The sequence below is a fragment of the Pleurodeles waltl genome, chromosome 8 (genome assembly GCF_031143425.1).
Source record: "Pleurodeles waltl isolate 20211129_DDA chromosome 8, aPleWal1.hap1.20221129, whole genome shotgun sequence".
NCBI lineage: Eukaryota > Metazoa > Chordata > Amphibia > Caudata > Salamandridae > Pleurodeles > Pleurodeles waltl.
This window is the reverse complement of record NC_090447.1, coordinates 758,729,520-758,747,930: the sequence shown is the minus strand read 5'-3', so window position 1 is coordinate 758,747,930 and position 18,411 is coordinate 758,729,520. Positions and strand designations below refer to the sequence as shown.

Below are 18,411 nucleotides of genomic sequence, written 5' to 3'. Positions count from 1 at the left end.
CTAGATCCAGTTGGACAGAGGTGCTGTCATCACTGTGGGCCTCTTCTGTTGGTGGTGTGGACATGTGTGGACCCTCCTGTCCGGTGACGTTGGGTAGGGGTCCTGCAGGGGTATAAAAGGATGTTTATTACATCTGTGTGTGCCATGGTGTGCAATGGGTGGGTGACCGTGTACCCCAGTGCTTGCATTCCTGTGTGGGACCTTGTGTGATGATGGTTTAGGGGGGTGTATGGGTTTGTGCAGTGGGCATGCTTTGGTGATGGGTGTCCATGCTTTGGTGTTGCATGCAGGGCTTGGTGTTGGGATGTGTGGTTTATGATGTTGGGACATTTGTGAGGAGTTGGAGTGATGGGGGTGAGGGTGAGGGTGAGGGTGGGGGTATGTGTTGGCATGCAGGTAGGGTGGGGGATGTAATAGTTAAGATTTGACTTACCAGAGTCCATTCCTCCATCTAGTCCTGTGAGGCCCTCAGGAGGCAGAATGGCCAAGACCTGCTCCTCCCATGTTGTTAGTTGTGGGGGAGGAGGTGGGGGTCTGCCGCCAGTCCGCTGAACCGCAAGGTGGTGTCTTGAGACCACGGAACGCACCTTCCCCCCCAGGTTGTTCACCTCTTCCTGATGTCATCCCGATTTCTTGGGTGCTGTCCCACTGTGTTTACCCTGTCCACTATTCTTCGCCAAAGCTCCATCTTCCTTGCAATGGAGGTCTGCTGCACCTGTGATCCGAATAGCTGTGGCTCTACCCGGGCGATTTCCTCCACCATGACCCTGAGCTCATCCTCCGAGAACCTGGGGTGTGGGGTGATAAGTGTGCTGATATGTAGTGGGGTGTTGTGTGAGGTGCGTGGAAGTTATGTGGGTAATGGTGTTTTGTGCCTGTGGATGCTAGTATTGTTGATGGTGGTGTCTCTGGACTCTGGAATCCGCGTGGATTCGTGTGTCGTGATAGTGTGGGCGTATTTCTGTTGGCGTGACGGTGGAGGTTTTGTTTTCGCCAGTTTATCACTGACCTTTGGTGTGGCGGACTTGTGTGGGTGTCTGAATATTGGCAGATTCCGTGCTTTGGGTCATAATGGCTGTGGCGGATTTCCGCGGGCGCGGCGGTGTGTTTGCGGTCTTCTGCACGGCGGTAAGCGGCTTTTACTGCCAATGTTGTAATGACCGCCATTATGCTTTCAGTGCCTTAATCAATTCATTAAGCAGACTAGGAGTGCTGCATCCTTGGTATTCCTTTCATTTTGTCTCCTCTCAGTCTGACGAACAGCAAAATAGGAAGCCACATCCCAAGTTTAAAGATACTTGTAGGCTGTGAGCATATGATCAGTGTGGTTGCTCTAATAAAACTGAAGTAGGACCATCAAAAAGGAAACCTCAAGTCTTTTTTGTGAGAAGCCTGGCCATTTTACTTAACAGCATTAATCTAAATTCTACTTGCGGCTTTCAAAGGTCTGTCACACTTGTTGCGAGAAAGCTTTACATTGAAAACCGAATGAAAAGTTATTGTTTTTCTTTCCACAATACAGAAAAGCTGCCTCTTGGGAAGTGTTAGGGAAGTGATGCAGAAATTGTAAACACCCACACACAACAGCAGTAAGGAACGTTTCAGTACTATCAGTTTCTGCAGTTATTTCAAATAAGTCATGATTTGTATCCCAGACACCTCTTGAAACCCTGTGTGAGCTTGTAAATTACATTCAACCTGCAGAACCTCAGAACGTAAAATGGGGGGGGGGGGGGGGGGCTCAAGTCAGGTAGGTCCCAGGGCTTACCTGTGTGTACATCTAAGATATATCGGCACATATTGGTTCAACGAATGGCGTGAACACTAACCAGCAGGAAAAACAATAACTTGAAAACACTTGCAGCATAAATGTACTGATTTTACACACAATGATGTTAAAAAAAGGAAAAAGGGGTCGTTGTAAAATAAGCCTCCTTCAGTTAACATTGCTGCACAGAATGATTTTAAATAAATGACAATATCCTGAAGCATCTGACTCCATGATTGTGGAAGTGTCCTTGACAGCTGTTGTATGCTTTCAATTAATGATCTACTTGAGTATGCTTGGTACGTTTGCACACATGAGCGCGGGAACACACATTTACACATAATTATTTTTAAAAAAACAGGGGTTGTCGTAAAATAAGCCTCCTTCCAGTTACTATTGCTCCACAGAATTGATTTAAAATAAATGAGAATTTTCTGAAGTCTCTGCCCCCATGACTGCGGATCATAAATGGCAACATTTTAGAGAAGACAAGAGATTTTAAAAAAAATACTATGGGGAATGTATTTTTCTCACTGACTTTTACTGAAGGAGAGCTAATCTGCCTGAATTGGGTTTATTGGTTTGTATGGTGACAGACAATCAGCATTTAATTTTCGGCAGTTTAATAACACAGCACAATTAAAACCAGAGTTCTAAACTCAGTTTTTGTTTGTTCTACATAAAACTGCCAAAAATAAAGTGTTGAATCCTGTCACATGCTCTAATCTCGCAGCCCAATAATTAGGGACATACCATTAACCTTTGATGTCAGAAATCATTCTTGGAGGGGGAGACTGGAGCATGCGTGACAAACATTTTATTTGTGGCAGTTTTACAAAACTCCAATTGGGTTTCTCCATGAAGAATCGAGAGGTGGTAGGCTAACCTTGAAATCATCTCCGTCTGAATCCAAAGGGTTGGCATGTATGCGCCAAAGTGTCTGTGAAACCTTCTGTTAGCATTCAGTTATTATTTGCGGATGGGCACAGCAAGTTTGCACAGACATACCCAGGAACTCACCCTGACATGGATTTCTGCCACCTGTGATCTTGTAACTAGTGCTCATATAAAGTGCTCCAATACCTTCTGGGTGTGTCGAGTTTTCGCTATTTAAAAAGGCCAAAATAAAAAGAAGAAATAGTACCTCAATCACAGCACGAGCAGCGGACAGACACTAGTTAAAGATAACTCAATGTGTACTCGGTCCATGTGCCAAAGAAAGAAACTTAAGTGACGCCTTTCATGTGTTGCCAATTCAGAAGGCAGCAAATAAGACTGATATTGTTGGCAAAGAACGGTATGTAATGAGCGGACTAAAAGTCTTTTTTGAGGGTTTTTAATTACTTTTTTTTTTTTTATTAAAACAGATCGTCAAATAACAGCGCGTGTGCGCTGCCTGCAGGCTACACCTAAACACGGAAAGGATTTTGGTGAAAATGGGGTGCGGGCAGAGTTCACTTTTATTTTCTGTTCTTTCGTCTATCTTGAGGTTGGGATCTCCGCAAAACTAATGAGGGAGACAACAAAGACCAGGTCCGTAGAAATAATGAAATGTCTACCTCATTTGAACAATAACGGTTCGTAACAAAAATCATTGATGAACTAGTAAGAATATTGGGTAGGCAAGTAAGCTGACCTGGGTTGTGGAAATGAAGTATCAACTGTCAAATGAAAACTAATTTAGTACACCCTGATTTAAAACGTTCGGTTAACTTGTCTTACATTAACTGCTTTACCATCCAAACGAAAGCTGCCAGTGAAGAGACTGCCGGTGATCTTACAGCTTCCATGGGTGGCATTAGTCTGCTTGTGCTGCCGCTAACACACTCCCTGAAGCTTTTGCTCTTCGCGCAGGGTCGAATTCGTAACCAGTATCCAATGAAGCACAACTACGTCGACTGTAGCCATTGTAGAATTAGGTAAATATTCATTATTTTATCAATATAAACCAACTGCTGTACTCCCAGGAACGATTAAACTGTCAAAGTAAAAAATGCCTGGCTCTAACATGTCTGCCACGACCCAGTAAAGCATGTCGGGAGATAGTTGCTCAGCAAGTCCTGGGTCCGAGATGGTTTGGTATCTCGCCATATCCACGCGATTAAGGGATCACTGGTCTCCGGTCACCAACAGTCTACTCAGTATCCGATATATCTACCACGTCGCACGTCTGGAGACCACAAATTGGTATCTTGGTCAGGAACAGGAAAAAAGACTAGAACCACCACACGTTTTTTCGAACGACTGCGAGAAACATGTATTTAAGCGCCATCTTTAAATTAAGTTCCTGGTTGTACCAATGAATCGGCAAACTTTTAATACCAATCCTAAATTTTCAATACGCACATAACTATTTATGCCGCTGGCACACAATTGTGACATTATCACTTTCAAACTATTATTTACGTTCTACTTCAGCAACTTTGTTCAAACGCAGATCATACTTTCATAAATATGTGCATTTTTTAAATGTATGTTAAACTGTATGGTTTGTATTCAATTACTGTTTGCGCCACGATATCACTGTCCTAACCTTTCAGACGCCTATTCACGGAGGGTGTCTGTTGTACCTATTCTGTGGGACTAGCTTTTTCTCTCCCATAAATCTTGTTTGTGCCAGTCTTTCATTGGGAGGGCTATATCAGCCAAGTCCCTTTTCTGTGTCTATTTTCTTGTGTCATTCTCGCCTCCTGTCCTGTCACAAGTAGTCAACCTCGGGCTTCGGATATCCCCCCAGTATGGCAGATGTGAGTATCGCTAACTCGGCAATGTTATTTGTTGGGAACATGAGCTGAAACTTGCTTAGGTGCTGTATCCTCAGCGTCCTTAAACTTCTGCCTTTTGTATCGTCCCTCTCACAGGACAAGGGACGGATGTTGGGGGAGATTAGAAGACGCTTTAAGGAGCAATATCTGCCAGGTAAGTACAGTGACGGGAAGGGACGTTAGTGCAGGTGGTGTGTTCCACCAGCACTAGTTTGATCCCTGCCAAAATTACGATACTAGGTATAAACTATCCGGGTTAGGAGTGAGACTCGTAGAGTCGCCAGTCCCTCGCACACACACCTGTTCCGCGCATATTAGAGGTGCACCGAGCGCATCTGGTTTATCTGATCCTACCGCCTCCTTGAACTGGTACGTGAAAAGCTAGAAAATGCGGCGTAACTGAAATTAGATAGTATCGGTTTTGCCCCCACCGCTGCTGTTAGAAGCCACACTGCTGTCCTTTATATATCTAAATTTAGTTTTTATTTCATTCAGTAGGCAAAATGTGAGAGGCTGTTTTATTACGACCAGGGCTGCCGACTTGGGAACTAGGTTCCAGTCTCAGCGTTGGCTCAACAAACTGTGATTCCAGGCAAATCACGGACGTAATCTTCCCCGTGCCTAAAAATAATTGAATGTATCCTTATGGAATGTAATTCTCATGTTAACACGAACACCGTAGGCTCGGATACGCGACACTCACAATTGCAAAAAGGGAAGTTCTTAAAGGTACATATGATCGGAAGCAGAGTTGATAGGCATGGGAGTATTGGTGAATCTATTGCATCGGTCGCTTCAAACAAACGTAAGGCTAACTGCGCGTCGTTCCTCACCTTGCGTTGTTTTTGGCTTTCATACAAAGATTGTACCTGGCATTTACTGCTGTTCCTGGGTACATATGGGTCTATGGCTGCCTAGGCAATTGATTTTTTTTTACCTGAACACATACACGTTGCACCTGGGCTTGAGCATGCTATGCTTGTGTTTGGGAATATGTGCCTATACCAGGAAATGTATGGCTGTACTTTATCATTTTGAGCTATATTTGGGCGTGTAACGGCTGCGCCTCCGTTTTTTAGGATGTGATTTGACTTTTGAGCCTATAATTTTGCATTTTAAGTAGTACTTTAGTATACAGTGATTATATACTACATACGACGATGGCTGTTCTGTTGAGTGGTAACGAAAGTAAACTTTTATCTGATTTTATTAACTTTTATATATCTCACCAAGGCTTGCATTTACTTAAGATTTTTAAATATAGTGATGTCACTTCCTGTAATGGCATTATGGTGAATTGCCATTTGACGTAATTCATGGTGATGTAAAACTGCTTCTATTAAATGCACAGCACTTTTGTCATTACACGAATCAATGTTATATTATTTGGAGTATATTCATTCGTTTGATGAAGCTCCTCTGGTCACAGATACCCTTTCTAAATACACTGCCGCTGTATTCTAAGCACTGAGAAGGCCTACGCGCCTACCAAAATTACATTTTCTTTTCTTCCAAGCACCTCCACATTTTATGGATTGATATTTTTGTAATCAAGATGTTGTTTTATTTCTGTAGTTTTCAAAGATGTTCATTTGGTTATCTTTCTTGTTTACAAAGTAGTAACTTGCGTGCATGAATAGTCTATTGTTTCTTGAAATACTATCAAATGTTTCATGGGCTCTTAGTTTTACCTGTTGTACCCCTGCACTGGTTGAATAGCATTAAAAGTATGGAAACTATAATGCTGCCTGGAAATGGGGGTTGGGTCAAAGGCGTGGCAGAAAAAACCCCAAAATAATCTGTAACGTCTTTCGTTTTGAGGTAACTACGTAGACACAGGTTACATAAAATCTAAATTCAAGTTAAGTTAATGAGACAAAATGCACTATCGTACATTATGAAACCACTGTTTGTTAGTGCACTGCAGATGTCTGTGCCAGTAACCAAAAATACACAGAATTGAACCCAGGCTGGTATAGTGGACTTCTGTATGTTTAGTGCTACAAGGTCCCAGTTTGTGACATAAAGCACTATGAAGGTGTAAGTTGTTATTTTACACTTTGATTACACACAGTTGAAGACAGGCTGCTATAAAATGCACACAAAGGCTTAGGATAAAGACAGGGCTTCCAAAATATGTATTTTATTATTGTCCAGAGTGTGTGTAGTGCAAATCTTCTTTTGTAGCTGCTCTTTAAAAGCACACACTTCACAGCTCAGCTGGCCACTCTCTTGCAATACCACTCAGAAAGAATACATGTGTGTCATCACAAAGCTTTAAATGATTCCATCAAATTAAGCAAATACCGACTCCCAAGCACCCGTTACATTATGCAGATTAACCAGTTGTGCACACTTACTTTTCTTTCAGGCAAGCAGAAACCCTGGCAGGAAGGCTTGTTTAACTGTCTGCTCCTCCTTCGCTTTCACAGCACAGGAGACTCCTTGCCTTACATTTCAGCTGAAGGATTTCAGCTCTAAGAATTAACTGTTCTAGGAGAGTTGTCTTTTTATAAAAACCAGGGGAACTGTTTTTCTTATATTAAAAAAGTATGGGCATGTTGTGCCCCTCAGATTCCGCCCACTTCGACCACTCTACCCCTGACATTTTGGTAACTCTACACCCATGTATATGAATACATACTTTTCTTTCCACAATTTTGTTTAATGATCTTCAATCCATAAAATATCAAAAAATACATTTTCAAGGTATTCTTGAGGGTGCTGTAAAAAATACTCCAATATAAGCCACTTCTGTAATGTTTAAGTCAATTGAGTACATTATATTTTTTATTATAATGTGATCATTTCTCCTCTTCAACTTTGCGGTTTTATCCAAACAAAGACTTTTTGTTAGAAACGAACGTCTACACTCATGCTTGCAAACATAGTATCTTAATTTACTACAAGGATTGACTTTAGATTGTACCAAGGGTCAGACTATAAAGATGTTAAATTAGTAATGAATGTGTTCTTCCGCAAATGTATTTGACCATTTGTTGAGTATTATTTTAATGAAAAAGATGGCGTCGGTATTGCAAGTTTGAACAGTTGCGAGCATCCTTGCCAAACTGCTCGATATCATGTGTGACACCTTCTCCCAACCCTAGCTTTTTAGGTAACGGCACTTTATTTGACTACAATGCTGAAGTTGAAACAAATCCCAGGATGCCATACAATGTTTGTTGAAAGACAAGGCAGCTAGTTATGCGAGAGCGTGTCTGGACTACCTTTTTTCTAGTTGAAACCCAAAGCAAAAATAAAAAATTCAGTTTATATAATTCATTAAATTGCTGTTGTTCTTAAATTTTAGCAATATCCTATTTTCTATTGCAGTGCAATATAAAGCATACACCGTTAGGCTGCAGAGAATTCACAACGAGAGTTGTATAATGTACTTGAACCTCTACAGACTTGATCACAAGACACCAGTCCTGAAATCACCCCACTAGTTCCAGGAAGAGTTTGGAATCACATGATTTAAAAACAAAAACAAAAAAGCTTGTGTCCTGCATCAGGCTGACTAGGGTAAATGTCCATGCCACCACAAGAGCTGGCACCTGATTATATCCCAGCAGGCAGTTTGCCATCAGCTTTCTCTCATATGATTGTGGAAGGATCTGAAGCTATACCTCCTGGCAGATCTTAATTTATCTATGATTAAGGAAGCTCCTAACAATGTAACTGTTCAAATTGCATTACGACTGACTACCTGCCATGGTAGTGGAAGTGAATTGTGGATATTGAATCAGTGACCAGTCTTTCCACCAGACTGAATTCTAATTTCCTTCTAAAGTCTATCGACCCCGCACCCCAATAGGCACAGTATTGTACAACATGGTCTCAAGTGGTCCATGTCAACAGGGCAGTGCACAAATCGTCATAACTAATGAATGCATCAGTTCAGTCTATAAGATCCAATGTGGATGTTACACGAAGCATGGTCGGTAATACAGAATCAGCAAGAGGAATACACCGTCAGTATTTGTTGCCATAATCAAAGTCATCTTTATTCTCGTTTTTCTGTCCCAACGCCTGACAATGTGACCTTATGTGGTGTTCCTATGGCAATTATGTGAAAAGGTAGCTGGGACGAATTTGTCCTAAATAAGTTAACATTACATTTAATTATCTATATTTGTATATTTTTATGATGTAACTTTTTAATGTGAAATTGATTGAAAAGTATTATAAAAACTTGTGTAGCATTATAATACTTTCCTATTGCTTGCTTTATTTTACTCATATGGGCTGTAGAGTGTGTGCTAAGCGTTTAATAGTATGATTGGCGTGTGGACATGGCAGATGTTTGCAAAATTTCCATTTGTTACATTTAAATAAATAATGACTGCCCTATTAATCAATACCACTCCGGCATAGTAGATGCTGAATTAATCTGTTTGTGTTAAGACAGACCTTAAGTGGTCTGGGTGGGGAGTGAAATGAAGTTGTGCCTCAGTTTGGAAGCAAACTCTATTTAAATTCTGTTGAGCAATGGTATCACTACCTTAGTTCAACATTTTAACATGGAGGTCACACAAATTAACACAGGGTCTCCGTAATCTTAACACTTCTATAAAATTATTGCACTTTACTATTATGTTTATTGTGTGTTGCTTTTAAAGTAGTCCTCTTCAACACCCCCTATACACCACCACCATCCAGATTGTGATTCATTGGTGGCTTTGACATCCCCCAAATCTACAGGCATAGACCATTGTTTGAAATGCTGTAATAATCTTTGAGTTTAAATTTATTTTGGAAGTTCACAACAAGTTGTTTCTGCCCCTGTAAGCTCTGCACGGTGTATGTGGGAGCTGAGATGTTGGCTTTAAATAGGTGTTTGTCAAACAAGATATATTAGACTTAGCATACAAAAGTGACTTATCTGGCTGAAAGAAAGGAAATATCGAAAGCAAATGCTTGAAAAGTGGGAACTGTTGGTATTGAAATGGTGCCAAATCATTCTGTGGAGCACCTAGTAATCAGTGCTGAAGATTAGAAACGCTTTTCAACATAGTGCCCTTTGTGAAACTTTGTACATGAAAATTAAACGCTGTGTGTGCATAATTATTACCTTTTGTATTATTTGCAAATTGAGAATAGTTTAGACACGTCTTCTTTTTTTAATCTTAAGTAAAAAGTTCTTTTTCAGGGCTGCAATTTGCTGTTTAGTGGCTTCTAGGCCACAAATTGTTCAACATGACGCTGCCCTAAATTATTATGTGGTCCGAATACGTTTTTATTTTGAAAAATGTATTTTCTAGAGTAGAAAATAGTAATGTGAGAGATATAAAAAATCAATTTTTGGATTTTCCTTCAGAGTGAAATTTGTGAACATTCTCTCTTTGAGTAGCTGAAAGAAAAATCCCGTTAAGGAGCGTTGCACTGCCTTCTCCTGCTTTATTTCTTCAAGAACTATTACAATGAAGTATTGTTCATTATTGGTCTTAAGATTCAGACCCGATTATATGACTTGCTGAGCATTAAGCGCTTGCTACTGTCTGAATCAAGGCTCTGTTGTAAGCTTGGCATGGGAACCCTTTTAGCTACAAGTGATGCCTTGTCTCTCAGGTTCTCTATTACTTACATTTGTGTGTATACCAGGGACCTTAAAACTGCATGCCTTTGGATTCGTTGGTTTTAAAGGCCTAGTTATGTGCAAATCGTAGTGCAAACTTAAAGGCGATATTTATTCTAAATATTAAATGTCTAATTAGTATAACTGAACCAACACCGTTTATATTACAGTAATACTATTATGAAATACATGGTTGCTTGTGTGATGTACAGTGTTGCTAGTAAAAAGCTGGCGAGCCAGTACTGGTTCTCGGCAAGTTACGGTTGTTTAGCATTAGGGTGTCGTCATGTAAAAAGTACCTCATTTGAAGTATTTATATTTTTTTAGGTTTGCGACCATTGCAACCTTAACTGTCATTGAAACGTTTTTTAATTTAATGTCGTTCTTTTTTCACAACTCACAGTGACTCTTTCTGTAGAGATATGCAGCACACTACTAGTTTGTTACAGTCGATTTTTAAAAACTTTTTTATGTTTCGTTTACATGTAAACCACATGACCATCTGTGTTCTCAGCATATGGCAAGAATTGTACATTATTATTATATATGTATATGTTACAGAGGTGGCAATTTCACTGTAGTTATGTTTGCGTTGCTTTACATTGGAAATAACGCCGGAGGTCCAACAGCAAAGTCCAAATAATTTGTGTTGGTTCGTGGAGCTAAACTGGAGCATATGGGGGGATATAGAAGTGTTTATGCCGTATCTGTAAAAATAAAGTGCTCATTTATTAATGTTATTTGGAGCAATTATAGTAATAAACATAGACTTTTATTTATACAGTGTAAATGAGTGTTGGTGTGCTCCTCCAGCTCCCAACTGGAGCGCTAAGGAGGATGCGATGCCCTATGCAGCATCTCGGTAAACCTCAGAGACTTCATCAGGTGCGGATCATATGGCAGAATCGACCCACTGGTCACAGCAGTTCCCCTTCAGTAAATATGACGATCCGAACTCTAGGCCTAAGTGGTACAGTCCACTCCTCCTGGCATACAGTCTCTCCTTATGCGATTGCCCTCACTATGGCGACAACCCCCCACCCCCTTGGGTTTCCAGGTTGGTGAGTTTGGAAGTTAAAAGTTGCTGCACACCTGGTGCAAACTCTGTTCACCAGTGACACCTCACCCCGTCCCTACATGCTGGCATACAAGTTCAGTGCAGCACAGCAGTGCGGCTTGGTGCTTCCTACACAGCTCAGAACAGTGTGGCCCTCTCCTGGCATATAAGGGTTGCAGAGCTGATACTACACACATGGCATGGCCTGATCGGTGAACAGCCTCACATTTTGCTTAGGGAGTCCTCTTGCAGGGCTCCCCATTGGAACTCATGCTCTCCTCTCCCTCACAGGGCACATTTGTCTTGGCAAGTAGGCAGGCAATGGTCCTCCAGGCCACAGGGCAGGTGATCTTGGTGTCTTGGGTGATGTCGCCTCAACCAGCAGGGAGACTAGCAGGCCTTTGCTCCCAGACTTGGTCATAGGCAGAAGTCTTCCAAAGCTTTTTCTTGTCACACAGCCTGACTGGCTGCTTGACAGATGGCACATTTTTTGGAACTCGACCTCCCCTTCTTATAGGCTTTTTTGAGAGAGCAAATGTGATTTAGGGACTGAGTCTTTGACGTTTTATGTTGGTGTTCTGTTTCTTTTGAAGTGGACACTACTATCTTCTTTCCTCACGAAAGATGTTTTTCTTAGCAGGCATGATTCCGAAGCTGATTTGCCCACAACACAATTCATGTGAGTGAACAGAGTTCACACCTGAATGTCTGCACAGGGATATGTGACACAACTGACTTTGTGGCTACCTGAGGGTTGCGGGGTGGCTGCATGCCCCAGACTGCCCTGGGACACCGCATTTGAACACATCAGGAGATGCCCCCATCACACGCTCCTAAGTGCTTGCTCAAATCGGCAGTATGCTCTCTGGTTTGATGCAAATATGTGCAGAAGCTTGAAAGAAAGATTGGTGAATAAAATGTTCACAAAAAATGCAAGTAGGGGGAAAAACGTTTTGCTAAACTACGGTGAAATTTAGGTACTATTCCTTTAAAGCATCATTCTGTAAAATGTGTTGATGCACGCTAGTATTTCTGGAAAAAAAAAAATCATAATGCAAAAATCAGTGTAACAAGTTCCAACAAGGTTATGGGAAACATAAAGATAAACAAGCATTAGCAAAGCCAATGGGTCCGACATTGATGGGCGGAGTTTTGTTTTTTTCAATGTGGTGTCTTGTTTTGACATGGTTTTTATAAAACGTTATTGTTGTGGGAGCTGCTGGACCCTCACCATCACAACAAACATTGGCAATAAGCAAAAATATTTTTGGCCTCAAAAAAGACACCTTGCCACTGTAGTTCAGGGCACTGAACAAAACAGCTTAATGTGGCAATATGCTCCTTGTGAAAGGGTAGAATTCTGTCACTCTCAGTGAAGTCAACCATGAACAGAGAGAGAGACTTTTAATACAAACACAAGTTCTTGGGTAACCATTTAGGGGCCCAATTGTTGAAGAAAAAAGTCACCAAAATGCACACATAGTATATGTCCTTGCATTTGTGCAGATTTATGGTTTTCATTAATTCACAGTAATTTACAAAAGTAGGCTTAGAAATATTTGTGAACTGTATTTTAGCACGAGCAAGCAAATTTGCATGTGTAGATTTGGTCAAGTGAAAACCTGTTGAGCGTTTACAAGTTCACTTTCCCTCCAATCACTTTTTCTGAACCTTGAAAGAATTCTTACGTCTGCTCTTGTCAGGAGTAAATTTCCAACATTTCTCTGTATGGGAAAAGATTAGAGAAAAGCTGGTGGAAACCACTAAAGCATGCAAGTTAATATGTTTGCACAGACTGAAATGGCGTTACAACCCTTGAACAAGTGCTTACCCCCATCTCCATCCTCATGATGTAGAGCTGCTGAAAGGAGCCAAAATAAGGAAATGGGTAGTATTCAAGCCCAAGTATTATTGCTGCCATAATGTGTCGCTGCACTACTTGGCACCAAAGGGACCAGTGGATTGTTTTACAGGAAGGGTAGATTTATGAAGCAACCTGTCCCCTGGACAGGTAGATATTTTATGAAACTCCACACCCCTGGGTCTCTGGTGGTGTAGTGGTTTCCCATTGGGTGAGACAAGGGTGTGTATTGGCCCCAATTCTATTTATCATATATATATATATATATATATATATCAATGAGCTTCATCCTTTTCTCACCACTATCACCCCTGATGTACCTCAAGTTAAAGACATGTCACTCCCTGCACTTTTGTATGTCGATTATACAGTGCTGATCTCACAAACGCATAACGCCTCGTGCTTACTGGTGCACGCCTTTGTTGATTTCATGGATAAAATGGACCTGCAAACAACTTTCAGTAAATCTTATTATAGCACGTGGTCCAAAGAGTATACAGCTATCCACTCTTTCTGTTGGCACCAATTGTCTGAAATGGTATAGCACTTTTTTTTTTTTTTCACTTGGGGGAGGGGGGTTACTTTTGCAGCAACAGGATCTTGGACTCCTAATATTGTGAAGCGCCGGAAAAAATTATCAAGGATAATGGGTTCGCTACATAACGTGCCTCAGCTGCCAAGAGGGGGAGCCCTGATTCCACTACTCAGATTTACAAAACACAATGTATTCCTATTGCAACATATGGAGCTGGTTTATGGGACATCGCCAAATGTGAAGCCATTCAGACTGAAGAAAATCTGTTTTGCAGGAAGGCTCTATCGGTGCCCATGTGGTCCTCCCACTTAATGTGCCGGGAGGAATTGGGTTTCCCTGATCTAGAAGATTACATGAAAGCACACCCCCTATTATTGTGGTTGGCAGTATAGAGAAATGAGGAAGCCTTTTGAACAGGAATATTATTAAGTATTTTCTTGAGTGTGATGGGGGAGGGGGTCTCTCAATTCTATGGATAGCAGGTGTGAAGTCAGCTTACCAAAAGATCGGTTTGAAAAATGTTTACTCACCCCAAATCTAGCAGTAACATAAAGAAAAAAACATATACTGCAAGCCTTATACAGTTTCAACCCCTCCGTGAGACTCAATTAGGAAATGGGGGGAAAACCCTCTTTGGTAGCTTATTCGAATATGGTCATGGAAAGGTCGCCCACTAGTTACCTCTTTTGTGCCCTGGGGTGCTAAGAATAGTTTGCTGTTCTGTTTTAGTACTGGTACTGTAAAATATCTGCTGTGTTTCCTATAGGGCTTTCCAAAAAATCGTGATACTAGCCTTTGCTCCTGTGACGGTAGGGCTGGGCAATCTCTGTTGCACTTTACACTGTTTTGTAAGTTTTATGCTAGATACACCAAGCACTTTTGAACTCTGCTTATTAAACGTAATAATTTTAGAAATTTCAGGTTAGTCTTTGTTTTTTGTTACAGTTAGCAGATCACAAAACCAGTTTACTTGTTGGTTGATTTTTTTTTTATCTATTGTTCGAGCTCATAGCACAATGCACTTTGAATAATCTGGCACCATTGAGCAATTATGTTTTGTTATTTCTTGATTTAACTGAGTAGCTTTTTAATATGTATCTTTTTATATGTTTTAATATATCTGAATTGTTTTTACTTTCATGCATGCTGTATCCGCCCAAATAAAGTTAATCTAATCTGATCTGCTATGTGCATCAAAATGTTAATCCCAGGCTATCATCCCAACTTTTTATTATTCTATTATCGGCCTTGTCACCCTTCCTGAGATGTGTCCAGACCCCTTCCTTGCTATCTATCACTGAACCAAAGAGCAACCTCATTAAGGGCAAATTAAGTCTTCTCTCCAGTGTGTGTGTTCCCAGGGCACAGAAATTAAGCAATCCAGAAATCTGTCTGGGCGGATTCCTTTCCTCCTCATGTCTTTACCAGGCAGTATTGGCTTTCCAAATGGAACCCAGATTCTTCCATATAATGCACCTTTGTGGGCACATTTACTCAGTGTACTGCCACAGCACCCTTACTGTCCAGCACTAATATCTCTATGCATACTACTCTTGCGCGTACAGATGTATTCAGCACACACATTCAGTCTATATTCACTGTTCAGTACTGAATCCTTTCTGTATTCACAAGTGTGGTTATTTTAAACACACACATTGTCAGCACACACAACTCAATATGTGCACGCTGTGCAACATTTCACCCTTCTTGTACTGTACTTCATGGTAGAACACATACATCCAGCGCATGCTCAGTAGTTAACTGTATTATATCGTACCAATTTCGAACTACACAAAATACACTTTTCTGCACAACCATACAGAAGTTTTGTCTGTGACTTTGATACTCCAAAAAGCAATCGGCTGTATTTCACCATCTTCACAGTTGACACTTCTGTCAATCCTGGCAAATAACCAAGAAGTCTTATTGCTTAGCTATTGTAAAATTGTAATAGCCTGTTGCACTTCTTTTTCAATCTTTTAAGTTTTTTTTTATTTGATCTGTCTTTTGTAAGTCTAACTACTACATTTTAACTCTGCCATACTCTGTATCAGTCCAGGTTTTTCTATCTGTGCATTTTCTCTGGTCGTCTGCATCACACTCCTATCTCACTTAGTTCCCACTGAAGCATTCTTACCTATCTTTGAATTTATAACAGCATCCTTTTCAGTTCCAAATCTCGATGAATGCCTTCTCGTGTAAAATCACCCCCTGTTCTGCATACGCTCACAATGGTTTTCTCATTCAGAGCCTTCTCTGCATGCCTCCATTTGGTTATGTGTGGGTCATCATGCAATTCATAGTTCAGTAGAGATCAGTGTTATTTATTTCATTTGCATTAAATTACTGTGTTTTTACCCAAAAATGTGGGCACTCAGTTTGGTAATATGCCTATTTATTTAGTGGTTTACTGTATAGAACAGCAAAGAAAACCACGTTATGTACATTGCGTCCTAGCGTTAACACTGGTGACCAATGCTAATAACCATACAACTCAAAAACAGATCCAACAGAATCAGTAAATAAGGACACGAAGAACTCTATCAACTAATAAAAGCATCACTATAGTAAACAAACCTGAGCCTAACTAGGCAGATCAAAATATACATACTTATCAGTAATGAAAAACAATTTCTGTAATCCTCTTTACAACATGCAGGGTGGTTTGTGGGTGAGGATGTGGTTGGTCTCCGAAACACAAAGAAATGCATGTGTATGCGAAGAACTAATTGACCCTGACCAGTTCAGAATCCAGAGCACTGGTTCTGTTTAGTTGTGGGTCAGGAAGGCTAAATGGGGCTAACTATGAATCATCTGCAGATATTAAATGCCAACATCTTAAGACGGTTGGTGAAAAGATGCTTGCAGACGTTTTCTGTTTTGGAATGCATTACCACTTGGCAGTGGGAACATTAACACCTACACTGCATTCTCCTCATCTGTGTCATATGGTGACCTGTCATTTAAATAAGTTACTTCTGTCATACAGGTATGTCCTAGTTCGCCTAAGGTTGTTATGTATAAATCTATAACATTGTTGTGGAGGGAGAAGTTTCTCCAAGAAGTTGCTTTTCTGAATTGTTTTTTAACGTATTTTAGTATGTTTGCTTCAGATGTGAATGACTTGTATTATTAAAATATATTGATGTGAATCTTAATGTTTAATAAAGTCAGCATGCTGCTGGTCAAAACGCAATTAATCTAAACCTAAGGCTCACACGATATACTTTTAAATAAGTAGAGTAAAAATCGGGCATTAGTGGTGCATTTAAAATTGAAGCATCATGCATTAATGTTCTAAAGCGTGTATAGGGATATAATGACCTACATCCTCAGGGTACCAGTGAGGTGGAGTTCTTTGCCCACATTCAATTATTAAAAAAATAGGATGAGCAGATCCTTATTTACATTGGAATTAGTAGTTTCTGTTATAAGTAGAATGTTTTTCCAGTTCTATTTTAAAATGTGTTTAGAGAATGGTTGATCACTGTCCAGGAGAGGTTTAATCATGTCATGTCAGTCAGATCCTTAGGAACCGAAGTGGGTGTAAAGTCATTGCATTAATACGCAGTATACATGGCTTCCTTGTCCTGTCTGTGATTCATTGAGCGTCATCATGGCAATTCTTTGAACAAAACAGTCTTACAGGTATGTGGGAATTCATTACATGCAAGAATGCAGTCAAGGCTGCATTTGCATTTATATACTGGAAGCACTGCATGCTAATGAGATAGTCATTATAGATGGTGAGGTTAAAAATCATTGAATAAATTGTTTATTGCGTAGTCTTAACTTTTTAGACTTTTAATAATTTGTAGTGTTTTTCTACACCAGCAACCTAACCTGGACTGAATACTGAATACTGACTAATATAAACACAGTATATTGATTATTGAAAGTAAACTATAAGTATAGAAGAGTAAATATAAAAGACAGTTATTCTTCCATTGCTATTTCAGTGCAGCCACCAAACGTTTCCAGCATTCAGTAAAGCGCTTTGATCAAGAAAATAGTACCTGTGAATTAGCTGCTGCACTTAAAAACCTTCTGAATTCTAAAGCCAGTGGGAGTGATGGCATCCCCACCTAAGTGTATAAGGCTTTTGAGGCAGAATTTCTCCAATTTTTAACACAATTTCAAAGAATTGCTGGTAGTGAGCTTGCTGAAAAAAGACAATATTCCTACAGGCCCTAATTCTTATCAGCCCATAAGCTTGTTGAATGTTGATTTTAAATTATTCATGAAAGTTTGGACTGAGCGTCTTGTACCTTGTGCCCAACAGATAATCCACCTTGATCAAAATAGTTCCATTCCCCAGAGGGTGATGGCTGCCAATACTCATTTCCTTATTCAAGCCATTGATTATTTTACAATTAACAGTGATAAGGCTGCAATATTAATGATGGACGCAGAAAAAGTGTTCAACCTTGTTATTTGGTGGGCAGTGTTTCACATCCTGGGAAAATTTGGATTTCCATCTCCAGTGATTAGTATGCTCGAAAAACTTTACAACGAGGCAGAGGCTTAGGTCATCATTAATACCAAAGAGGCAGGGGCTGTAAGGATAACGTGTGGTACTCGACAGGGGTGTCCTCAGTCCCCGCTGCTCTTTATTCTTTTAATAGAGCCTCTAGAGGTCAGGATTCGCAGATGGGATGGCAAAGATCAGATTGTTTGCTGATGATGCAATTTTATACTTGAAGGCCGATAGGATAAATATTCAGAATACTGCCAATAAAATTACCTGATTTACACACATGGGGGGTGGACGAGGGTATAAAGTCAACCAAGCAAAAACAAACCTTCTCTTGTTTAATGCAGCTCGTTTCGAACTCCCAGCTAGC

The 18,411-nt window shown here is 40.4% G+C and overlaps 2 protein-coding genes across 2 annotated transcripts in view; one reads left to right on the top strand and one right to left on the bottom strand.

Moving 5' to 3' along the window:
• The window catches only part of FANCB (FA complementation group B), a 350,895-nt gene extending 346,923 nt beyond the window's left edge, over positions 1-3,972 (bottom strand). Inside the window, exon 1 of the mRNA XM_069205002.1 lies at positions 3,491-3,972. The gene's annotated coding sequence lies outside the window, so the exon portion shown is untranslated. The remainder of the gene's footprint in view (positions 1-3,490) is intronic.
• Positions 3,973-4,407: 435 nt separating this feature from the next.
• The window catches only part of MOSPD2 (motile sperm domain containing 2), a 476,198-nt gene continuing 462,194 nt past the window's right edge, over positions 4,408-18,411 (top strand). The window contains exons 1-2 of the mRNA XM_069205003.1: positions 4,408-4,515; positions 4,630-4,687. Of these exons, the coding sequence (XP_069061104.1) occupies positions 4,507-4,515; positions 4,630-4,687 (67 nt within the window). The 5' untranslated portion in view covers positions 4,408-4,506. The remainder of the gene's footprint in view (positions 4,516-4,629; positions 4,688-18,411) is intronic.